The sequence below is a fragment of the Otolemur garnettii genome, unplaced genomic scaffold, assembly GCF_000181295.1.
Source record: "Otolemur garnettii isolate 467f Iridium unplaced genomic scaffold, OtoGar3 scaffold00028, whole genome shotgun sequence".
Classification (NCBI taxonomy): Eukaryota; Metazoa; Chordata; class Mammalia; order Primates; family Galagidae; genus Otolemur; species Otolemur garnettii.
The window spans coordinates 19,606,039-19,632,158 of NW_003852423.1; the positions used below are offsets into that span (position 1 = coordinate 19,606,039).

At 42.3% G+C, this 26,120-nt stretch overlaps 1 protein-coding gene across 1 annotated transcript in view; it reads right to left on the reverse strand.

Moving 5' to 3' along the window:
- LOC100962775 (Ig heavy chain Mem5) overlaps positions 1–25,660 on the reverse strand; it is a 51,137-nt gene extending 25,477 nt beyond the window's left edge. Inside the window, exons 1-2 of the mRNA XM_012804335.1 lie at positions 25,615–25,660; positions 25,176–25,499 (exon numbers count right to left, since the gene is read on the reverse strand). Coding sequence (XP_012659789.1) covers positions 25,176–25,499; positions 25,615–25,660 — 370 coding nt within the window. The remainder of the gene's footprint in view (positions 1–25,175; positions 25,500–25,614) is intronic.
- Positions 25,661–26,120: the final 460 nt, after the last annotated feature.

The following is a 26,120-nucleotide window of genomic DNA, read 5'->3' on the forward strand; positions in this document are numbered from 1 at the left end:
CAGCGATAACTCCCACAATTTATTGGGCACTGGGCATGCTTCAAGCACTTGCAAGGACTTTATGTGTATTAGGTTACTCTTGTCAACAGTTTATTTGGGTCAATATTACTATGTTCTCCATTTTAAAGTTAGGAAAATGAATCAGAGATACGCTAACTCATTTATCCAAAATCACACAGCTAATACGGGAAGGGTGGCTATTTAACAAAGGATCACTGAGAAGTTAGGAAACATTAAATAAAAGTAGATGTCACTCATCAACAATTCACTCTAGAAAATGGTTGACAAACATTTTCTATAAAGGGCCAAATGGTAAATATTTTAGATTTTATGTGTCTCTGTTGCAACTACATACATTCGCCCCTTGGTATCTGCAAGGGGTTTGTTCCAGATCCCCAAACCCGCAATGCTCAAGCTTCTAACGTAAAATAGTGGAGGATTCATACCTGTACATATTCTCCCTTAGCCTTTAAATCAGGAGTGTCCACATTGGAAGAAGTTGGACCACAGGTTAAATACAGAATCACTAATGAAAACAACAGAAAGAATTTTTTAGCAATAAAAAGATCCTTGTAATACTTTTCACAGTATCAGACACCACAGATAAGTGAAGAAGTCCTCACAAAATCATCTTGTGGACAGTCGGCCACAGGTTGGACACCACTTCTTCAAATCAAATCTAGATTACTTATACCTGGTACAACATAAATGTTATATAAGTAGTTGTTATATTATATTTGTCTTATTATGGTCGTTGTACTGTTATTTTTTTTCAAGTATTTTCAGTCCACATTTGGTTGAGTCTGCGAATTCAAAGGGCCACCTGTACTCAACTTGGCCATTGGCGTGCAAAAGCAGCTATAGGTAATACGTAAACAAGCAGGCAGGGTTGAGTGTAATGAAACTTCACAGCACCGGGTGCTGCTTGGAATGGACATAGTTTGCTGATGCTCTGCGCCTTAGGAACCCACTATGACCATAAAGGTTACTGTAGTTTTGTTTATTTCTCAGCGCTATGGAGCTGAGTAACATGATTAGGTGGAAAAGTATAAGTATGTAACAATTTTAAGTCTGCCGTATGTAGTTAATATTGTTATATAAACAATTTCATTATTAAATGAACAAATGAAATCTAGAATCTGTTATGCATACATATCTTTGAAAGTAACAGAACTTTTTGCTACAGTGTCTAAAATTCGTGAAAGTACTAAGATAAAATTCCAATCATTTATCTTTTCAGACACCCGCTCTTTAAACTTTGGAGAATGTCTCTCCACTTGTTCTTTTGTCCATAAACACATGCATGTGTTTGAGAGCTTATTATATAAACCAGTTCTGTGTTCAACAGTCTCCTTGCTAACACGCGGTGAGTGTTTCCAGTTTTACTTGTAGTTCTTCCCCCCAAACCCACTCTGTTTAAGTGCTACGCAGTATCTGATCACCCTAAAGCCACAGAGATAAGGTGTGCCTTTCCCCGCTTTCCTCATTTTAGTGTGTCTCCAAATTTTCATCCCCATAAATCTCCCGGAGGTCTGTTGAAAGGTTAAAATGGCTTTATTTTCTGAGATCTAACCTCGTGTGGCCGCTGTGGTCTCACTCTACACTGCTCTTATGAGGACTAAATGAAATCATACAAATAAAGTACTTAGCGCAGGTATTGTGAACAAACTTGATTCTATCTTTTCACACACTGCCTTCTAGAAAAGACTCATGTTTTCAGATTCTTTGTATGACTTTAATGGTTTTCTTTCTCCATATACTTTCATATACACACTAGCTGAGAGGTGAGGTCTGTTGAGACTCAGTCAGGTGCTCAGTCGTCCCCACCACGGCCCACTAGAAACAGCAACCATGACGGACAGTGACATGGGACTCAAGATTCTGAGTCTGCTCCTGGGAAGCGGTTCGTCTGTCGGGCAGCCTCCCGGTGTCCTGTCATTTGGCTTTCTACAGCATCTCTGCCCTTGAGAGCACAACTTGATCCCGAGAAGGGAGAAACAGAGAATGATGGACAGCAGTTAGTTCAGGGCATGTAGGTAAACCTTATGTGTGGCAGTTCTTTGGGGAGGTATCCGTATTACTAAAGGCACCAATACGAGGAAAATTTTCTAAAGTAAGAAAATTTCCTCCTTACTTGAAAGGAAACTATAAGGAGGTAGGAGAGGAGATCTTAACAGTTTTGCATTTTATGTTTTTCCTGAAAGTTCCCAACCACCCAACTATACTATATACAGAATAAACACAAAGTAATTGTCAGTAATTGTTTATTTTATTTATTTGTGAGGGTTCTTTATGGGTATTTCCTCTATAGATGCAGGGGAGAACATGAATCATCTTTCTTCTTAACCGTCTGATTCTTTTGTAGCCACGATTTTTGTTGTTCTTTGCAGAACCCTGGAAAACAAGGGCTTCAAAGCACGTCCACCCTGTGGAGGTCACCTACTGTGGGCAGGGACTCTGTTCTTCCCTGGGGACAGGGCTTGCTTTGTCCCAGCATGGCGCCTCAGTGTGGACTGGGCTGTACCCTCCTCCCCAGGACACAGGACTTATACTTCATTTGGTCTCTCAAAGTTGCTGTTTACCTATAGGTCTAGTGTTCCCAGATTTCTTCAGGACGGCCCCAGGATGCTAATAAAAGCCACGTAATTACTGTATCTGACACGGTATTCTAACTTTGAAGACCTCTAATGCTCATGAACAAAAGGGGGAAATGACAGGAAATATCTGTGTACTATGTAGACCCCTCTCCCGATGATGTAGACCAACCACTTCCTGCCTTTATTCTGAACCATTTAGTTACTGGAAGTTTCCATACAGTGCATTGACAGACAGCTGGATTTTGCTGTAAGCTATTCACACTGTACTTTCAGAGTCCCACACAGCCCAGTGTAGTAGGAAAGAATATTAAATTGTCCTTCATTAATTTGGACGATGATTGGTGATACAGTGCAGGGCACAGTAAGACAACAGAATCCAAGCTGTCTTCCCGCACGGCTCTGGAAGTGGTGTAAGGAGGGGAGGCTCAGACTGGGTACTGTGGAAGGATGTGGGTGGGCACAGACCCAGAGATGGTTCTTGGGCGGGTTACCTGGCAGTTCTAACACTGTGGCTCCACCAGGCACAGTAGTACATGGCTTCATCTTCTTTCTCTAAGGAATTTATTTTCAAGGTTATAATGGAAGCAGGAAACTCTTTCCTTGCCTCAAATTTATTGTTCTTCGCACGTGCAAGAGCTTGAGTGACATATAAGAGATGTTCTAAACCTTGGTTTGTTTTCTGCCTGTACCAGTGTATGGCTGCGGAGTTAAAGTTTTCAATGGATGCCGTACAGGATATTTGGGCACTCTTATCTCTTCCTCTGGAAATGGATATTTCAGATTGCTCCAAATTCCCAAGTCCAACTGCAAGCAAAGAAGAGAAATTCCTGTGAACAAATGATATGCGAGGAGGCGGCAATAAAGAATGACTTCAGTCCCTCTGGTGGACTGAGATGACTGGGGGGCAACTCACAAACCCAGAGGGAGGAGAAGATCAGTGCTTTCGGCAGTGGCATCCTGTCTGCCAGGCGCGGTCCCCAGACAGAAGGTGAGAAAGTGGAATCCTATTAGCTGGAGGTCTCAGGTCTGTGGTAGGAAGGTGGAATTGTTCTGCCGTCTCAGTAAGTGGGAGGTCAGATGGTTCCCTGGGATTCTTCGTGAACGGCTGTAATTATGAGAAGTTCTGGGTTTATGGCACCCCCTGAGTGCAGGACGGATTGGTTCACTACCTGGAAAGAAGTACCTGGTGTTGTGCACATCCGGGGTGGGGCGGGGATGGTTCTCTTACGCACATGTTCCCCCCAAATTTCACACTGTAGAAATATTGCCTTGGAAATATGAGGGCACACCTGCTGTGTTCTGTCCCTGTGACTATTGTTCTGTGATTTGCTGTTGATTCAGGAATATGAGCATGAACGGTTGTTTGAGAAACCGTTGTATGAGAAACGGTTGTTTCTTTCTGTTATTCACCATTCGGTCCCACCTGAGGGGCTGACACAGAGTTTCCCACTTAAGATCTGAACACGGTACCTCTTCTATGTTTACATGGATGGAACTGGAAAATATTCTTCTTAGTGAAGTACCTCAGGAATGAAAAAAAATATATTCAATGTACTCAGTACTACTATGAAACCAATTTATAGTCACTCATACTTTCATATGAGAGATGAATCACAACTATAGCTGAGGATGAAGGAGAGAAGCGGAGGGGCAGGGGAAGGGAGTAGAGTGGTTTGATACAGGGAGGGTTAACAGTGAGACCTCACCTATGAAGCATACTGCAAGGGTACAAGTCAAATCTAGCAAGTATTGAACACAAATGTCTTAACACTGTGATTAAGTAAATGAGGTGAAAGCTAATTAGTAGGATGTAAGCACTCCAATTTGTACAAATAATCAGCACATTGAATCCCACAAAGGCATAAATGTATTCATGATCCATATATATAATATGACTTGATAAAAAAACAAAATCTGGACATAGGGTTTCCCCCTGTGGATATGAGGCTCTTCAGGAAGAGGTGGCCCAAGTCTTTCCAGGAGCTTGCCCGTGCATTCCTGTCTGAAAAGGGTCTGTGCCCTCAGATTCTTGGTGTTATTCTCAGGTCTTGCTAGCTGGGCTAGTTTGTATTAAAACTTAAGTAACCAGTAAGGAGTAAGGCCCTAGAAATCAACTGTGGCCCACACTGAGCAAATCTTGATGATTCTCTGTCAAGAATTATATGGACAGGATTTAAATCACAAAAGGTTCATTGCATCAAAGGTAGGAGGAGAAAGGCTGACACATTGTCCGATAGTGTCTGATGCCATCAGCCTTTCCAGGGACACTTTATTCCTTCCAAAACCTCCTTGGGTGTTTAGAAGAGGGATGAAGAGAATGAACATATTAGAAATTATTGAATAAGAATGAAAATATAGCACAGTGAAACGTGATATTTACATTCTCCCTTGGGGTGCCCAGTGTGTTCTACCATAAGACAAACACCGGGATTAAAGCAGAGATCCCCAGCCTTTTTGGCACCAGGGACCAGTGTCATGGAAGACAATTTGTCTATGGCCCAACCCAGGGGTTGGGGATTACAGGATTCAAGGATATTCTTTATTTCTTTGGAAGTTATTTCAGTGGTGACTTCATAAAACAATCGAATTTTTATTTCTTCATATTTTGAAAAACAAGTTGATGATTTATCAGTATTTCATTTATTCTGTAAAGATTCCTATCCCTTTAATACTTGTCACATGATTCAGTACAAAATAATATGTGTGCCAAATAATATCCCACCAAGTTTAGTTTTGTCTTCTCCATGAACAATATACAGCACTTCTCTTAGTCTCCTATGATGGAAGAGTACAAATTTTGAAGCCAGATTTCCTGAGTCCAACCCCACTCTGCCAAGAACTAGCTGAGTGACCTGGACAAGAGGCTGAGACAGTAGTATCGCATTTAAACCTCATGAGTCAAATGCTCTTCCTGAAAATAAGGAATCAGACCTCAGCAGCTGTGGGGGTGAAAGGAGCCAGTATCTGCAAAGAACTGAGAACGCTCATAGAGAACTCTCATATACAAAATTATCAGCTGCTTTTCTCTTGGCCCATTCTCTTTATCAAAGACAAACCACAGATTGTCCACAATATAGTGAATTTGTTTAACACCCCCAGTGCGCCAGGGCTGTCTTCTGATGACATTATGCTGCCTTACCCCTGTCTGTGAAGTGAGGAACCATCTTTATCCCTCCACTCTCCCCAAAATGACCCCAAATTCACCTCAAAGATTCTATTTGTTATAAAACTGTGTGATCTTTAAATTTTCGTGGTGGCCTCACCGCTTGGTTAACAAAAACAAAACAAAACTAAAAAAAACAAACAAACAAAAATCCCCCAAATACATGATCTTTTTGTCTTTAACCAATGACTCTAACTCTCTAAGTTTAAATATATTTATTTGTAAAAAAAAAAAGGAGGGGGCAACAATAGTTATATTGGAGGGGCATTGTAATGATTCTATCTGGGATTCCTGGTACACAAGTGTTTCCTCCCTGGAACTGAGCCATGCAGTTAGTGGATATCTCTGCATTGTGACGGTCATGGAGCATTGGCCTGTGTCTGCTTCCTCCCAGACAAAAACCTTAGTACATTAGGGAGTTCTGTGGTATTAAACAAAGATTTGGGAACATCACAGTCAGGCATACTTCCTTCTTAAAGCAGGGCCGGCTGCTGGAGGACCGATTTGAGACGGCTTCCTGCAAAGCTCAGGAAGCAGGGCAGAGAGCGGGCTGAGGCTGGGAGCACCCCTAGAAGTTCATTGAGTTTGCTCCTGTGAGAAGGATGTGGTTGGGCAGAGATCCAAGAGAGGTTGTGGTGGGGGACATTTTGGCATCTCTAGTGCTGTGGGTCCCAAGAAATACATCGCATCCATTTACTACTTTCCCCATCAAGTTTATGGAAAGGAATGAAATCAACATTTGAAAACTTTTCCTTGACTCAAGCTTGTTGTTTTTCTCACCTAAGCAAACTTGAGCTAGGGTTTTTATTGAAGTGTATGCCAGATATTCCACAATTCTTCTCAATTTCTGCCCATACTAGTATATAACTGTATTTCCAAAGTCTTCAGTGGACACCGTACATGGTATGTGGACTCTCTTATCTGTTGCTCTGGAAATTGACATTTCAGCTTGCTTCAAATTTAACTTTCCAAACTAATCTGCAAACAAAACAGGGAAAGCTCCAAGAGCATAAGGGCACTTGACTCCATCTCCAATTTATCCCAGCTGTCCTAGCGTTCACTTAAAGAATTACAATCTACCCAGGCCTGCTGGCTTATACCTGTAATCCCAGCACTTTGGGAAATAGAGGTGGGAAGACCACATGAGACCAAGAATCCAGCCTTAGCAACAAAGTGAGACCTTGCCTTGAGAAAAAAATAAAAATAAAACAGAAAGGTTATTCAGTTACGGCAGCACGTGTCTACAGTCTCTGCTACTCGACAGAAAGAGGCAGGAGAATCCTGAATCTCTTGAGTCCAGGAATTCAAGGCTTCAGCCTGGGTGACAGAACAAGACCCAGTCTCTAAAAGGCAGGAAAAACAAACAAACAAACAAACAAAAAAGAATTGCAGTCCTTAAATTCCCAGTGTGGTCTCACAGACCCAAGTCAAGAAGCATGACCCCTTGCCATTGGCTGTTCACCAGGCCCCAATCCCCTAAGCTTTAATTTCTTTACATCCCCTAAGCTTTAATTTCTTTACATCCCCTAAGCTTTAATTTCTTTAGCTGTAAACTGAATCACTGACAGTGACATTGCAGACTGTTTGTCCTGATAAGTGATAAGGATGCCACTCAACGATTCCCTCTGCCAGCCTGCACCTTGCTAGTTACTAGAAGTCTCTGGATAGTAATATGATAGATAGTGCCACAGCCTGTGACCCCTCAGTCCCCAGACAGGACTTTAAGTTATTGGAAAGCAATGTCCAATAAAGGTTTTGAAGCCTAATTCCTCTGACAGCTGAGAACTAACAAGCAAGTATAACCCGTGACAATTTCCAGGAACACACAGGCAGAGGGGCAGAGAAGGTGAGCCTGACTGGGAGCCAGCTGGCGAGCTGGCTGTGGTTGCCACCATCAGAAAGGATGTGGTGGGCACACCCACGGAGATCTAGTATGGGTTTTCTCCACAGTTCTATCACTGTGGATCCCATCCGGCACAGTAGTAAACGCCCACATCTTCCTCTTGGATGGAATTGATGGTAAGAATTGAAGTGGAACTTCGAGAATCCTTACTTGCCTTAATTTTGTCTTCCCTGCCTTGCATGGAAACTGGGGATTTCGTAGAGGTCACTTGAAGGAGATGCTGCAAGGCCTGATTTGGTTTCTGCTGATACCAGTGAATGACTTCGGTTTCAAAATTTGCACTCCATACCGTGCAAGGTATTTTAACACTTTTCTTAACTTCTATGGAAACAGATACAAAAGACTGCTCCAACTTTGATAATCCAAGTCCAACTGTAAGTAAAAGAGGAGAATTTCCAATGAACATCTGAAAATGTAAGAGGGAAACAAACATGGAGGAATTGGTCACTTGGCGAGCCTGAGGGGGGCAGAGGATGACTCACGAGCCCAAAAGGAGAAGAAAGCGAACGCTCCCAGGAGGGACATCCTGTCTGGCAAGCCGTGTCCTCAGGGAGAAGGCCAGACGGTGGGGACCTAGTGACTGTACGCCTCAGTCTAGGACAGAAGGGTGTGGTCTGAACTGGATAGAAGGAAGGGAGGGCAGGAAGGGGTGGTTCCTTGAGTGCTGCCCGCAGACTCAGCACTGCTGGCCCTGAGGATCTGGGTATAGGGCACCGTCTCAGCAGGGCTCTTTGCACGAATGTGAAGGGGCCGTGGAGGTGCCTTACTTTCTGTGGAAATAGAAAGGGTTTCTACATGGCGAGGAACTACCTCATAAATACTGTTATGTGAGCATAATAGTTTGAAATATTGCATGTTTAATAAACATTAACTTCTTTAAAAGCAAATATTTAATAAGCATTTTCTACTTGCAAGGTTTTTTTTCTAAATGCTCACTACACTTTTAATCTGCACGATAATCATGTCCTCGTAGCTTTCACTTTACAGATGAGGATAGTGAGGTAGAGAGGAGTCAGGTGGCTCGGCGAAGGTCACAGCGTCCAGAGGTAGGACGGGCCGGGAAAGATGTTCATTGAAGAAACTCTGGGAAACGGGGAAGTCAAAATATTCATGATCACACTAGTAAGACCCATCACTGTGATCATGTAAGTTAACTTTCAGATTTTTCTTCATAGATGCAGTGCTATTAATATGATTTTATGGACTCTAACATTTTTATATGTACAGGGTTTCGCATTTTTAGTCTTTCAGTTCACCTTAATCCTGAGCTGCTTCCCACATCACTGAAGCAGTTATTTACTGATTTATTTATTAGAGACAGAGTCTCACATTGTCACCTTTGGTAGAGTGCCCTGGCGTCCCAGCTGACAGCAACCTCCAGCTCCTGGGCTTAGGTAATTCTCTTGCCTCAGCCTCCTGAGTAGCTGGGACTACAGGCACCTGCCACAACGCTCAGCTATTTTTTTGTTGCAGTTTGACTGGGACCAGGTTTGAACCCGCCACCCTCAGTATATGGGGCCGGCGCCCTACTCACTGAGCCACAGGTGCCACCCCTGAAGCCTTTATTAATGTCTGCGAGTATTGGCTGTCTTTATCATCTAGGAGTCGTCTCGCCCTGTGGATACTTTTTTTTTAAGCACTTTCCTTTTTATTCAGTGTGATGGCCCAGGATATAAATTTGCATTTCTTTAGTTTTTAATACCTTTTATATTTTATTATTTAATACCTTTTATTTTTATAACTTTTAATTAAAATCGTAACTGTACACATCTATGGTGTACAATGTGATGAGTTGATACACTACACAATGCGGAATGCTTATATCAAACTGATTAACATAGCCATCCCTTCACTTACTTTTTGTGATAAGATGTTTACAATTTACTCTTAGTTATTTTGAAATATACCCTTACATTGTGCACAGTAGCTGAGATCCCACCAATTGCCCCCCGCCCTTCCCTTCTGCTCTTCCTCCTCACCCCTCCCCTTGCTAGATGTGTGTCTTATTATTCATATGAGTGTGTAAGTGTTTCATAATAGTATTGAGCACTTTGGACACTTCCCACCCCCCACCCCCCATTCTTGAGATACTTTACTAAGAAGAATATGTTCCAACTCCATCCAGGTAAACATAAAAAATATAAAGTCTCCATCTTTTTTATGGCTGACTAGTATACTTTTTTTTTGGCTGGGGCTGGGTTTGAACCCACCACCTCCAGTATATGGGACCAGTGCCCTACACCTTTGAGCCACAGGCACCACCCTGACTAGTATACTTTTTAATCTCTTCCTGCTTCACAATCCTCATCTGAAAATGGGTTCAACAGCAGTACTTACATCTACATTTTACACAGATTAAAAGTGAAACGTGCCCAATATGGTTCCAGACATATTATACATTTTTAGTAATTATTAGTCATTATTATAATTGCTACTGCTACTCCATTTTTGAGATTTAATTTCCCCTACTTTCAGCCATTTAATTCCACTCCTCCCCCACCCCTGCTTTTATTATTAACATGTCTTGGTCTCCCATCTGAAGCAGCAACCTGGGAAAGTCAAGGGGAGCCAGCCAAATATTGTTACGCATCATTTTGCCACATTAGGGAACTTCCCTTTTCCTCCAGCCTCTCTCCGGCCAAGCATCTTCACTTCCATTTTATGACGTCCATATTGTTTCCTCTGAGATCTCTGGTATGTTAACGCTCTTTTAACCCTGGATAGTAGTTGTTCCTGAAGTGTATGACCAGCTCTGCCTTGTGCTGTGTGGGGCAGGTGTGAACTCAGACCTGCTTGGGTTCCCTCAAGGAGAACAACGAGACAGCAGCTGGCTCAGGTAGCTGGATTTTCCTCCTGGGGTGGTTGCTGTGTTATTCTTCTTTTCCAATACATGACATTTATGAGGTGCTCAACACTGGAAGCTGAGTGCTGACAAGGTAGAGGGTAGTAGACCAGAAGGCCCATGTCTTCCCCTGCACAGAGGTGTATTGTGCTGGGAAGTGGGAGAAAGGGGAGGGGTGCCCACCTGACACTGCAGCTACAGCCAGTCTGTGGGTGTTAGCTTGGCGTAGTGCAGCCATGGCCATGCTGGAACTCAGTAGGTCCCCTGTACTGCTGCTGCTGCCAGACAGGTCATTCCAGACCCTGCAACTCTAGCAGCCGTGTATGTATGTGGTGGGTAGGGCTGCTGGCCACCGTGGGGACTGTCCAATTGGTAGAACCCACACTATCTACCTGGATACCTGGAAGAAAGGCTGAGAAAATGTGTTAGGACTTTTACTTTTTTGTAGAGGGAGATAAACTCATTCTTTCTTTAAGACTCATAGGCAGAAAGCACCTTACACAGGAAAGGGTTGCTAGGAGGCAAAAAGACCAATGCCCACTTCAGAAAAGTACTTTTTCTTTATTATTTATTTCAAATAAAGGAAGTGAACAAAGCCAAAATTTATCTTTTACTTACTATAAATGCTGTTAGGTATTTTAATTTTTATTTTATTTACTTCTACATAATATTAATAGCTCACATTAATTAAGGGCATGTGGCAGACATCACTACACTTTTGCCTATTATCTATTGAGTTCTTATTATGGTGCCCATTTTGCAGATGGGAAAATGGAGGCTTTCACAGAGCAGCATTTTGTCTGACAGGATTAAGTGAGAGGACAGTAATTGGTATCAAAGTGCCTGACTCCAGAACCCATGTCCCTAACAAGACTTTCTTTCTTCCATGCACTGGATATATTCCCTTCTTTTTAAGGTTCTAGGACGTGTGCTCCAGGATTTGTTACAGAAAATACTCCCTATGTGCTTCCCCAGGGACACGCCCAAAGATTCATTTATCCCAACAAATGTTTGGTGAGGGTACACGACAGGCGAGGCATCACCTGTTAGACCCATGTTAGGACTGGGAACGTCACAGAAGCCAGAGACAAAGACTCCTAATTACATGACAGTTACAGTCTAGCAGCACTTAAATTCTTCTTGATGCAGCAACATGCTCAGTGACCAGAATTGCCATCCACTGATATAGTGACGAAAGTAAATCCTCTGTGTAGAAGACCCCATGGTGCACTCAGGGAGCGCGGACTCTGCAGGCAGCGTGAGCACCGTCAGCCTTGTCTTCTGAAGTTGTCTTCACTCCACTCAGCCACGCACAGGAACATGCTCAGCAATCAGAATCGCCATCTCTTTGTTGCAATTCCCTTATTACTCAGTGAGTGTCACCCACACTTCCTGGAAATCTCAGGACAAAGGAATGACAGTGCCTGATTCACTCAGACTATTTTCTACAGTTCTGAAGATAAAACCCTGACCAGTAGGAAATCAGGACAACTGGAATCAGAACAGGAAGTTGGCATCATGTGGGCACTGCTGGTGGCTGTCCACTTCCCTTCCCTCTTTCCTCTAGGGCCAAAGTGCCTTTCAGAGAACACACGGTGGGGACCCAGGCTGAGGCTGCGAGACAGGGATGAGGTTGCTTATGAGGGAAGAATTCTAGTCCAGAACTGAAGGTGGATTTGGCTTCCCTAATGCTATGAACCCAGTTATACATGGCTTCTACCACAAATTTTATTCCATAGACTATATATACAGAATTGATTGAATACGTTGTTCTCACCTAACTGCCACTAAGCAGATGTTGTAACCAAATACTTATCAAATGCTCCACAGCCTGAGGGTCCCAGTCCATGCAGATGCAGTGTGGAGTACTGTACATGAAACAAACTCGTCCTTCTTTCCTCCTAGGATACAGACTTTCCTGATGGCGACATTGTGATCACCCACCTGGGGGTGGAGAGAGGGAAAGAGAGGTTGGGAGCAGGGGGGAAATAACACATATTTTTCAATGAATACCCTTAATACCAAGAGAAAACTTTGAATTAACTTTTTAAGACATTCTCATATAATCTGAACAAAGGGGAGAACTAACTCACTAGCCCAGATGATTGCTTATAACTGGGAACCTTGTCTACCAGGGTTTGCCCCCAGAACAAGCCAGAGGCTTCAGGTCAGTGTCAGCTGCTGGTAACTGCTGGTGTCAGAAAAGGATGGAGGTGGGCTGGGCAGGGGCTGCTGACCCTGCCATCCCTGACGTTGCTGCTTTGTCTGGATAACATAAACCAGGCTGTGACAATGAACCTACCCCTCCATGTACAGATAATTCAGATGATTAGAGGGGTGAAAGGGAGACGGAGATGGAGGCAGAGACAGAGGTAGAAGTGAGTCCCCCCAGGGCAGACAGCGGTACTGGGAAACATCCGAAGGATTTTCTTGATTTATTGTCCCAGTCACTTCGCACCAGGGGATATAAGCGGAAGTTTGATTCAATTACAATTATTGATAAGTAGTGACCAGAGTCCTTTCTCCACTCCAGCAGTGATGCTCTGCCTTCTGAATTTATTATTTCAGCAAACGCTGGCAGCACTGCCGTCTCTGTTCCTCAGAAGACAGGGCTGACAGTGCTCACGGGGCCTGCAGAGTCCCTGCTCCCGGGCTGCACCACCCGCTCTTCTACACAGAGGCCTGATTTTCTTCACTGTATATTTCATGGCCATCAATTTCTCTCAAGGCTCTGGGATTTCAAGTCTGGTTACTGTATTCAAACAACAGCCTTTCATTTGTTCTTTGAGAATTATTTTTATGCAGATGAATGTTGGCTTTCCTTAGTGTTAGGAAGCTTCGTGGACTCGAATTATTTAAAACCCCGTATCTCACCTATGTGCCTCTGTCACTTAGCACCTCCTAATTCGGGGCTCCACAGCACAAGGCTTCTTTTTGCTAAATAACAATCAGCTCTCCCCTGGGCGGAATAACTAGACAAAGTCACCCTTCCTCAGGCCGACACAGTGCCGCTCCACCATGCAAAGCAGGAGGTGGGATGGGATTTGGGTCCACACTGGTGCCCCTCACATAGGTGCCACTGAGCAGGACACAGTGGTGGAACACGCACACACGGCACTTCACGGGGGAGGACAGACACCACTTGTGTATACAACAGGTGCATCTCATGTCATCCTCATTTTGATGCTGCTCAAAGGCATTAATTTACCAATTTAAAATAGTTTCACCAGGTTAGTCTCTTTCAGGTTAGCTCAGCCTCTTTGTGGTACATTCTTAGGCTTCTCAGCATTGCTTTCTCTTCTCGTCCCCAGCACGGCATCACTACCCAGGGAGCAGCGTGTGAGTGAGTCCCCACATCATCTCCCTGCTGCTCTCTGAGTCCTCCACAACTTCCAGTTTTCTGTGTTGCTGGTGCTGGGATTTGGACTCTTCCTCTGAATGAGATGGCGCAGTCACCAGACTGCACTTACCTCTCTGCTGACGCCACACACGTCCTGGGGATGCAGGGTGCCTACCCCGCAGCTTCTCGTCCAAACCCCAGATGCTGTGTCCCACTCAACCCATCAGCACCTCTGCAGCCTCTTAAAGACCCCAAACTCATCAGAATTCCTGAGTATACAACCCCTGTGGAAGAGCGGTGTGGTTTGGGCTTATCGTTGCAAATACCTTCCACAGCCAATGAAGCTTCCCGCGACCATAGTGGAGAAGCTCATTGTCAGCCTGAGGCTCTGAGATTCTCCCTCCATTTATCTTGGGTTTCTGTTCTGGTTTCAGTCTTTTCTAGAATAGGGCCCTCAAAACCAAAGAATCAGAAAGTACCTTCATTTAATCCTCTGCTCCTCTGAATTTCCCCACCGTGTCACAATACTCCCCAGGCAGAAAGGCGACCCCCTCTCTCTGGGTGGACACCAACTTCACGGCATCACACCCCGCCTTCAGCATCTAGCACAGCTGGTGCAATGTGTGCTCTTAGCTTGCCAGGCTTGCCTTTTGATTTATGAGTGGGAGATTCAGAACTTACTAAAGAACTTTAGAAAATGCTTTTATTAAAAAACTTAATTTTTAAGCCCACGATCTCACAATTAACTCGAAAAGTGTGAGTTTGTTCTAACCAAAGCTACCATTTCATTCTAAGAATAATAATTTCATGGTTTAATTTTTATAATAAAAAGGTTACAGGTAACATGGTTCATGTGACAGGATGAAAATAAGCAGGCTATTATATTTAATATTAACATTAATCCTAAAACATTATCCTCATTATGTATACACATTGTGATCATTTACTTAAGTCTAGGCTTTGTGCATTGACCCCCTCCCTATGTATCCTACCTATATTTTCTGCTAAAGAAAGATCACAAGAGCAGAGGAGATAATTCAGTTTTCTTTAGCTTTTTCCCTTACCATAAGGAAAAAAGTCCTAGGAGGGAACTCTCCCAGATGTGTGCCCAAGGGGGCCCTTGAGCTATGTCCTCTTGGGCTGCTACCATTATTCTGCCTGTATTTGTCCACACATGCCACAGTTCCTTCCTTTAAAGTTAATACGCAGCATGGGTATTCACAAATGGCGCAACAGTACAACTGAACTGCCTGGACTCTTTGTTTAGACTACTGCCCCACTCTAAGCATCAGTTCTTTCTTCCATGAGTAGGTGTATTTTCAGGGCTTTTATGGTGATCATCTGAAATTCTGAACATACAGGACATTGATTACATTGTCTGCCAGCCAATAGGAGCTGAACAAACATGAATTCCATCTTGTCCCTTTCCAGCACCTTCACCCTGAGTGCTCCATCAGGACTGAAAAGCTCCAGGAAATGAAATAATGGACCTTGCCATCTCTCTGAGATAAGCAGGCAGTGTCAACATACTAGTCTCTAAATTGGAGACTAAGTCAATAGGAAATGATGTCAAACCAGACATTTAGGGGCGCAGTTACTGGCATCTGTGGGGATGCAACCGATAGCCATCTGGCTCCTCTTCAGTTTCCTCAGAACACAGGAAATGCTGCAGGCTGAGGCTGAGGCTTAGCCAAAGCAGAGGGTTGGACAAGGCTGCTCCCCAGTGGGAAGGATGTGGTCACAGCCATGATAAGGGGTGCACATGCTCACTGTCTTGGCTCTGATGACATGATAAGTTCCAGAGGCCACTGTCTTAGGTCATCATGTCTTCTTCTTTTGCCATGAATTTCGTATCAATGACCAGAGAGGAGTAGACAGAATTTTACAGACCTTATGGTTCAGTTCTTTGCCTGTCTTTGCCTTATTTTTACTAAGTAATTATCAGATACTAAAAAGTCTTATTTAGTGTTTATCAGTACCTAAGTGTGTATGACAAGTTATATCTAGATACCCTGCAGCAAAAATATATGCTTCCTTTCTGCTATTGAAATACATTTGCTTATTTTAATTGTATTTATCCAATTCCAAATAGAAGCTAAAGAACAGCAACAACAAAACCAAAATTATCAATAAATAAAACATTCATACTTTTAAAAGACCTCAAGCAATGTGAGAAATAGGGGAATATATTCCCATTCCCAGGGTAAAGAGAAGGCAATTATTTGGTAGCCATAACATCCCTCTATGCAGGCTGTGTGCCCAAGAAGGAAGCTGAGGAGACAGGGATAGTGGAGGATAGTGAGGAGGAGGCAGGCAGGAGGAGGAGAGGTGCCTCCTAGTGTTGTAACAAAGATAATGGATATCCCAGGGCCCTGAGCCCACATCACTCATTTCTGAGGTCATTAATTGGTCAGGAACACATAGGAATTTTACCCATATCTATAAGACACCAAGAAAACCTGTCCATTTGCCTTGTTATGTTCCTGGCTCTTAGAAAATTTTAGGGATATTCTTTTATAATAATCAAGAAGAATTAAATAATTTGAGGAGAGAGTTAGTCCAAGTTACCAATCCTGCTATGACCTGAAGTCACCTGTCAACTTTTCCTTGTGAGAATCCTCCTTGGTTTCTCTCCCCACCAAACCCTCATGACACAGGTCAGATAATTCCATGAACGCCCATACAGGGCTCTGCTTTCGCCCCATGATGGCTCCAGAACCTGGGGAGTCCCTTATAGTATGCAAAGGGAAGAGCTGTCTCCTCAGCTCTCTCCTTACTAGGAGAGAAAGGGGCTTCCAGGGCTCTCCCAACTCATTGCAGAGATTGAGAGACCCTGGGCTAGCTATGTTTTCCATAGACCTGCCAAGAGGTGGACAAAATTGTAAGACAAAGTCTTTACAGAATTAGAGTTCCCAGGGAACTCTCCTCTGGATATCTCAGGAGACAAAGTCAGACAAAAATCAGACAAACTCTTAGCCGTTCTGTGGGCAACAGCTATCCCAGGGACTCTCAATCTCTGCATTATGGGCTGAATATTTCTTTGTCCTTTGGGGACTGCCCTGTGTGTTGTAGGACATGTAGCATCATCCCTGACCTCTACTCTCTAAATGCCAGTTGCACTCCCACTCTATTGTAGCAACCAAAAATGTACTCAGGCTTAGCCATTGTCCCCTTGAGGGGAGATTGCCCCCAGTTGAGAATGCCTGCTTTAGTCCCTTTCTTTAGGATGTGGACACAACTTATTGCTATTATCCTGACCTTTGAATCTCAGCCAAGATTGGGACAAAATGAAACTCCTGTTAAACATCCAACATGTAAAATTTCTACTCTCTCTTCAGCAATGTCGTTTCATCTTCTTTGCTGCATTGCCTTCTTGAGCATTGAGGAATCAGAGTGAACATAACAACAAATGCCTCTATCACTCAGCACAGAGCCCTTGTGGCCAGGTGTTGCCTGTCACTTTCATATATGCCTTGCTAACTTTCATTTTACTACAGCAAGCCATAGTAATGTTGTTCCAAACCACTTATTGAATAAAACAAGATGAATTCCCTACAGTAAGACCTCCATAAATATTGGTTATCATTTGGAGATAAGTCATGTTAGAGATCTTACTGGAGTGGTTGAAAGATGTCAAAATCTTCAACCTAAGCTATCGTTCCTTAGTTTGGTACACTGTTTACAACTTCAAAAACACTTTTATGTTCATTGGATCACTTTATCCAAGCCACATTGTCTTGAGGTGGCAAGGGAGACCCAGAGGGTGTGAGAGTAGAATAAGGCCTCTCAGTTGGTGGATGGTAGAGCTGCACCTCACACCTGTTTCTTTACTATCAAGTCCACATAGTGTGCTACAGAAGAGAGTATGAAATCATTCCCTGCTGCTTTTAAGTCCAGTTCTGCCTGCATTTAACTTGATTTGTTGATATCTGATACTTAGTGTCTTCAGCCAGGAAAATTAATTAGAAACATCTATCTCCCAGCATCAGTTTAAATAAGCGCATAGCACAATGCCTGGTACACTGGGAGCTCTGTGGCTTCCATATCCTTCCCCTCCTTCCTCTCTACTTTGCCTGCTTGATGAAGCAGGCTGAGCACAGAGCTATTGTTGGGAGGCCTTGTTTTGGATTTGGGGTATACTCTTCACATGGTCATAGGTCCTTCACTTGAATGTATGTCCAGACAGAAGAATTGCCCATCTTGGGGCCATTGCCCTTCAAGTGGAGGTTCTACGTGCTACTGTCTTGTGGCCAAAGTCATGGGGCAGCCATACTCACCCTCTCCTCACAGAGAGGTCTCCCACACCCTACCTCACAGCAAAGCTGGTCAAGGAGAGAGCTGGCTGAAAATGTCCCTTTTTCCCTCTACCCTAGAATTAATTAAATGAAGAGTTTTATTCAAAAAATAATAAAATAGTAACATATTTATAAATTTGGGGTGAATTTTACCAGCATATGTCCTTTCAGTACTAGACAACCTGATGACAAAAGCTATTTAATTACCCCGTCTTACTTTTTCAATCACGCTATGTGTGTGACAAAAGTGAACATTCTCTGTTATTTAATTGGCCATATTTTTATCTGGTTCTTCTGGTCCATGAATCCTTCCCAGTGGTCCACTATTTTCTGCCTTCTGAGAATACATATATATGCCAGGAAATCAAGGAACCGTAAGTTTAATTCTTTATTTCCTTTGAGGGACGTAGTGAATATCATAGTCCTACCAATATGTACTCAGAATATTCAGCTTATTTTGTTGCCTAATTATGCTTTTTAAGTATGTTGGCTTTCTTTCTATTTCAATTCTTTTCGTACAAGGAATATCTCCAGACAGAAGATTCCACAAATGTTCTTGTGTACACTGTGGGAACATGTTCAGCATTCTCGTGAATATATGCACATGCCTCACCTCTCCCTTCTCCCCTTTGTTTTTATTCCAGTTATTGTTGGGTTAGTGTAGTGCAGTGGGGAAAGGGTGGGTTTTAATGATAGTCATACCCAGCTTTCAATCCCTTCTCTGCTGCAAGTGATGCCTGCATGATCTTAGATGCTAGAGTCTGCCTAAATCCCAGGTTCCGCTTCTAAAGAGGGGGGGATGATTAAGTAAGAAAAGCTATGTAAAATTCAGGGGCTGACATGAACTTGGCCTTCAGCCCATGCCAGATATTCCCTGGATGGCTGCTACATGGGAAGCAGGGAACAATGTGGCATCTCAGGCCAGGCTGAGGTTGTGTCTAGTCCTAGCCTCTCTTTTCCATCCACATTTGAATATTTCTGTGCTCCAAAGCACACTGAGAGTGGGGCAGTCCAGCAGCAAAGAAGACAGTCCAGGACCCTCTTTATGTTCCATCTTGATGTCTTTCTGTTGCCAATAGACACAATGTTTGTTATGTTTCTTTTAAAAGCATAGAAAGCAAATAAAATGATTTTACAACAAAATTCTCTACAGAAAACTCTTGAAGATTGTCTCTAAGTAAACTCTGCAGGCATTAATTTAAATAATTTCATGTTACCTTGGGGAAAGCAGTCCAACGCTGCAGGTTAAAACAAACTAATCATGACTAATCATAATATGAATAGTAAAACTCTCTATTTCCCCTCAAAATGTCTCAAAACATTAAAAAGTTTTGTTTTGTTTTGTTTTTCTTATCACTCTGGGATCAAGGCAATAGCTTTTGTAATCAGCCAGACATGAATTCAAATTCTAGCCTTGCTGCTTACTATCAAGTCACTTACAAAGTTCCCGATTTGTACCTATAAAATATCTATAAAATTGAGATGATGATACTATTAGTAATAGCTATCTCTTAGTAATTTTATTAGGATTAAATGAGATGAAGTATACAGTATAAAGTGGTTAGTACAGTGCCTAACCCATGAAGAGTACGCAGAAAACCAAAGCTATTAATACTGCACTCATATCAGAACACTTATTACTTTATTTATGCTCATATAGAACTGAGCTCCTTGAGAGAGTAGACCAGTGTTTTTCAGCCTTTTTTAATCTCATGATACACTTAAACCTATAGTTAAATGTTCACAGCACACTTAAATTATGTCGATCAAAAAGAAGAATATACTTACTGTACTGTGAACTTCTTTTGAAAATAATTTAATTAATGATTTTAAAACATTTTTGTGGCACACCAGTTAAAAATCACTCTCTAGATATTCAACTCTGTACTCATACACCAGTTAACTTTTCTGTTTTTCTCTGGCAAAGCAAAGAAAATAAGGAGAATCATAGAAGTCTGCTGACTCATGAACTACACATTCTAATTTTAGCTCTTCTAGAATATAACTATGGGTTTTTGACAATTACTCTGTAACTTTTATTGATAAGTAAATAAAAAAATAAACAGGACCATAGAATACTAATGATTAATGATTAAAATTGTTAGTTGATACAAAGATATCAAGAAAGTGGATTAAAGAGCTACAGAATATCAATGATAACAACTGGGGGGGACAGATTTTAGTTTTCATGAATGTGACAGGTGTCCTCTATTAGATTTTAGTTTTCATGAATGTGACAGGTGTCCTCTATTCTCAAGCATTTAATGAGGGTTGAGATTGTTTACACTCATTTATTGTCTCAGAGAACATCAAAAACACAAAGTTGGATTATTATCATTGTTGATGAAGCCCTATCATTGTAAAGCACTATAATCGCTTATCTAAATGCAGATTACTTTTATGTTGCTTATTTTTTCTACTTATGTGCTGGTGATTTATTTATAAGTCAACAAATAACCTGAGGGTCCTTCACTTACCCTAAGAACAAAAGCATTACAAATAATCTGCATGGTCCTAGTGAAAAACTGAGTAGAAAAACACTGACTTTTATGATGTCTCAAGACTTGTTAAGTTTCCTGTTTGTTACAGTTACACACATCCTGTTCTGTTGGAGATGGGATCTTGGTGGTTTTGTGGAAAGTGAAATGGAACAAACTAGATAAAATATAGTAGAACCTCCATAGCTGACCACCTCCCTACTGACCACCTCCTTAAATTTACCCAGTTTTTGTAGACTGGCCATGCATCACAGGTACATATCAGCACAGTAGACCTGGTTCCTTATGTTGGCACCTCCGTATGTTGCCACACCTTGGGTGGTCAACTTACACGGGTGCTACTTATTTGGGCTCAGATGTAACTCACATATGAGATTATCTGTTTGACTTCATCCTTTGCACCTCTGGGTCCATTCTCCATGTCACTCTGCCTTAAAATTCTGAGTGCCATGATTTGTACTAATGGTCTTCCTTGTGTTCCAGTTGCTGTTTAGGAGACGCCAACTAAAGCATCAGCAGGAGACTGGGAAATGACATCAGGGTCCCTGAGGGTGAGTGACCGTCAGGGTCCCTGACAGCGGCCTTCAGTCCCCTAGTGGCCAATTTATAGAACTGGTGATTTTTTAACTGGAGTGCCACAAATATTTTTAAAGATCATTAATTAAATTATTTTCAAAAGAAGTTTGAACTGGCATGCCACAAAAATTTTTAAAGATCGTTAATTTGTTTTCAAAAGAATTTGAAAGCACTGTAAGGATATTTTTTTTACTCTTTTTTTGATCAACATAATTTAAGTGTGCTGCAGAAGTTTACTATAGGTTCAAGTGTGCTGTCAAATAAAGAAGGTTGAGAAACACTGATGGAGTATTGTTATCTGCTACATAGCCAGAGGTTGATGTCCAGAACTGAGAGGTGGAGGTAGGAGTAGCCATTCTCTTCTACAGCAATTAAATGGTTGTTCAAATTCCACTGAAGGAATTTGTTTATTTCCCCCTCCAAGACATGGATCCACAGCCTTGGAAATCCTAGCACCCAAGAAAGACATACAACCCCAGTTAAGTTGCCTTAAACACCCAAAGCATTAACATTTTCTTTAAGTTATCATATTGCATCAGTAAGAATCCGGTGGAAAAGGCCAAGATTTCATTTTTTAAAGGTAGTGAAAATCATTAGAGAAGGGGAGATCAAACCGAGCTCATGACAGGCCTTTCTAATTAGCAAAAGGTACATGTCTCTTGGGGCCTAATAATGCACAGAGACACTTTTAATATTATGAATATTATTGCGAATTCTTCTTAAAAGTAAATTTTAAAATAAAATTCAAAAGTTATAATGGTTAGACAATTCAGAAAGTATAGAAGTGACATAAGAAAAAATACTCATGATCGCAATGTCTAGAGATACCTGCTTCAAAGTCTGCACCTCTTTCTCTAACCCGGGCTGCCTCCCAGAACCCATTCACAGGACTCAAAATGAACAGCACTCAAGATAAAACAGTTTTCCAGTGGTCTCCAGGTGGGTCTGGCAATTTCTAGAATTGTGACTTTTATAAGATGCCTCCTGATACCTATTTACTTCTCCCCAAGTACTGGTATGAGTGGGGAATTGGGCAACAGATGATATGGTATATGAACATAGAGCTTTTGTAAATTTCCTTTGGTCTAGTTCAGCCTTAATTAGATAATTTAATGTTGGTTCTATTATTCAGTCACTGTGTCTCATCTACCCCAAATACAGAAGAAAATAAGTTGAGTCAAAATCATTAGAATACGTAGGGGGATCTTTTTCAATCTTTTTATCTCACAGTACACTTGACCCTATAGTTAAACTTTGGCATCACGAATTATGTTGATTAAAAAAAAGGAGTAATATATATATATACTTACTGTGCTTTGAATGTCTTTTGAAAATAATTTAATTAATGATCTTCAAAACTTTTCATAGCACACCTAAGATCCTCTCGCGGCACACCAGTGGGCCATGGCAGGCCAGTGGAAGATCACTGATTTAGGGCATCCATCTATACAAAACCCCTGACAAATTAGGTAATGTGAGTACCTCAAAATATCAATCTCAATTCAACAGACTCTACTTGAGCCCCCACTACTATGAATTCACTTCTATGAATCAGAAATTTAAACAATCATTTAATTGGCAAATGTTTACTTAGGATAAAGCTGGTTTGCCTCTGGCTGGTTTGTCTTTGGTGTGGCTAAAATGTCCCAGGTCAAGCTCACTTTCGCCATAAGGTGAAAGGCACAAGGAGCAAATGACCCCTAATGTGGACTTGTTTTCCCCCATAACGGTTGTTTACACCATGCAAAAGGCCAGTGTCCTCTCCAGCTGTGTTTAAGTGTAAGGTCCCATGGAACTGTGATAGAAAGACACAATTAGATTCAAGAAAAGGGGAGGGTTAAAGGGGGTAGGGAAGTTGATAAGTTCCCACCAAATGGGTGCAATGTAGGGGTAAGTGGCACACTTCCCTGGGTGAAGGGCTCAACGGTAACTCGGTCTTTACCTCACAAACACAAACAATCAACCTAATTGTATGTACCCTCATACACACACACACACAAAAGAAAACTTAATTTGAATTAATCTGGAATGAACTCTTGTGAAAGTTTCTTCATCTTTATTCTATGTATAAACTACAACAGTCAGACACTATGACAGATGTGGAACTAAGCCCTGGATATGCAAAGCTCTGTGTGTGTGTGCACGTGTGTGTTCCTGTGTATACAGTCATAACATGCAACATTTGGGTCAAAGACAGTGATCATATAATGGAGCTGCCCTAGACCGGTGTACCATTTTTTATCTTTTACACTGTATTTGTACCCTACTTTTTCTGTGTTCAGATGTGTTTAGATATACAAATACGTACTATTGTGCTACAATTACAGTATTCAGGACAGTACAATTGTGTACGGGTCTGTATCCCATGGCATCCCATAGCACCTAGCTGTGTTGCAGGCCATTCCATCTAGATGTGTGGAGTATGTTCTATGCTGTTCGTACTACCAAACAGCCTAGAACATATGCTTTTTGTTAAGCAAACCGTGACTATACATGTGTGCTAGTTTGCCAGCTGTTGTTTTTTGTTTTTGTTGTTGTTGTTCAGTTATTTTTTATAAGCTAACACAGGGCTATCACAATATGGCTAGCACTGGGCCAAAGCCTTTGTACACATCATCTCAGGACCTCTCACAACCACTCATGGGATGACATGGGACCTTTGTTTCACAGGTAAGGAAACAGAGCTAGAGAAGCTCAAGGCCTCACCACAGGGCTCATCAGCACTAAAGACCAAGTCAATATGGGTTGACTCTATGATGGGAGAGCCCTGGGTCTTGACCACTGCGTACATCACACACACAGCCAATTATCAAGCTGTTGAAGGATCAAAGTATAAGAACTATTTGAGAAGTTGAGACTAACAATCATTCATGTCTCAGCTCTTTAACAGAGGAAATCTTACTTTTATCTGTTTTACATATAAGATCGTATTTCAAGAAAGAGTTTCAGAGAGGGCATGGTGGCTCACACCTGTAATCCTGGCACTCTAGGATGCTAAGGCAGGCCAATCACCTGAGCTCACATGTTTGGGACCAGCCTGAGCTAGAATGAGACCCCATCTCTAAAAATAGCTGGGCATTGTGGCAGGTGCCTGTAGTCCCAGTTACACAGGAGACTGAGGCAAGAAAATTGCTTGACCCCTAGAGTCTGAGGTTGCTGTAAGCTATGATGTCACAGCACTCTACTAGGGGCGACAAAGGGAGACTGTGTCTCAAAAAAAAAAAAAAAGATGTATTTATATTGAGGGCTGACATTTTAGTGGCCTCTGGCTGCCCAATAACAAAGTGTCTCAACAGAAGTGCATATGTGCCTTGTGATTGCTGCTGCACATAATGCCTGGCTCAGAATAGTCTATCAAAAACTTTGTTGGATGAATAAAATCTTAAGCCAGAAAATAAACTATTCCTCAAATGCCAATCCAAAGTCAAATTGGATGTCGATTCAATTAGAAATGTTAGTGCAAAATCAAACATCACCAGTCCAAGGCATTCATGTGATATATTTGTCCTTACACTCTGCTCTGCCTGTGGTTAGATCACGCTGTGTATGTTACATTATGGCCTCTAGGAAAATTAATACCTTTTATTCTGATGCTTATTCTTAAATCAAAAGAAATGGGGAGAACAGAGGTAAATAATGGGATCCAAAGTGACTAATAGAAATAAATTGCACAAAAAATGGGTGCGATTGGCAGGAAGAAAGTAAAGACAAGGGAGGTTGACCAGGTAAATAAACATGGGTGATGTAGAAAAGCTTTTGGAGAGGAAGAAGTTTCCTGAAAAGGTGAGGCTCCTGCTCAAGAAAACAGACTCAGAACTCCATGAACAGAGTCACCCCAGGAACAATTATCTTGACATTTGTCTAAGAGCACACGTGTGGTAACTGTGGTTTCCAGATTCATAATGATGAATAAAGAACCAAGGAACATTTGTTGAATGAGATGGCTCTAACCATGTGGCACTGTGCATGTCCCTGGAGGCACAATAGTAGGTGGCTGAGTCTTGTTTCTCTATGTTGTGAATGATGAGGATAGACGTAGATGTTTCAGGCACCCTGTCCACCTCAAACTTGTTTGGAGCAATGTCTGATGCCTTTTTGACAGTGCCATCAGGTAAAATGAACACCAGAACCTGTATGTTTTGATCAGGTCTTTCTTGATACCAATATACGGGCACTGCAGAAATTGTCACTCCAGACACCACACATTCCAGGCGGGCTGTCTTTGCCAGCGTTTTAGTACTGGAAGGCTCCGGTTGCTCTAGGTGAACGGCACTGTACACACACACTGGGAAACAAGAAAAGAAAGAGGGGAGAGTAAATAAACCAAAAGCTTGGGATTTAAACAATTCTAAAATTAGACAATATCAGTCAAAAGTAAATGGGAGAGGACAACAACTTACAAGCCTCAAGGACTGCCAGAATTGATGCTTGGAGGAGGGACAGCATGTCTGCAGGGACCCCACTCTCCTCCAGGGCAGCCAGCAATCACCTCCAAGAAGCGTTAGACCTGGTGGTCTGGCTCAGTCCACCACAACAAGCTTGCCGTGGGTGACGGTGAACGGAAGGCCTCACCACCTGTTAGCACATCCTGTAAAGACAGCACTGTAAAGTTTGCCACCGCAGTCCAACTGCATCGGATAGATGGCACGTCCCCTTAGAACTCAGAGACGGTTCATTTATCCAAACGGAATTCCTTAAGTCCTCACTATGTACAAGGCATTGTGCTAAGTTCTTTGGGAATAAAGATGCAATGATGATACGGCACCTAGAACCATCTCATGGGAAAAGTCATGACCTCAGCCACCGTCTTGCTCTTCTGTCTTTCCACCCCACCCTGTCGCAGAGCAAATCCTCAGCAGCGCCAGCGAGCTGGACTTGTCAGCCAGCATCATGGGCTGGGGGGGGG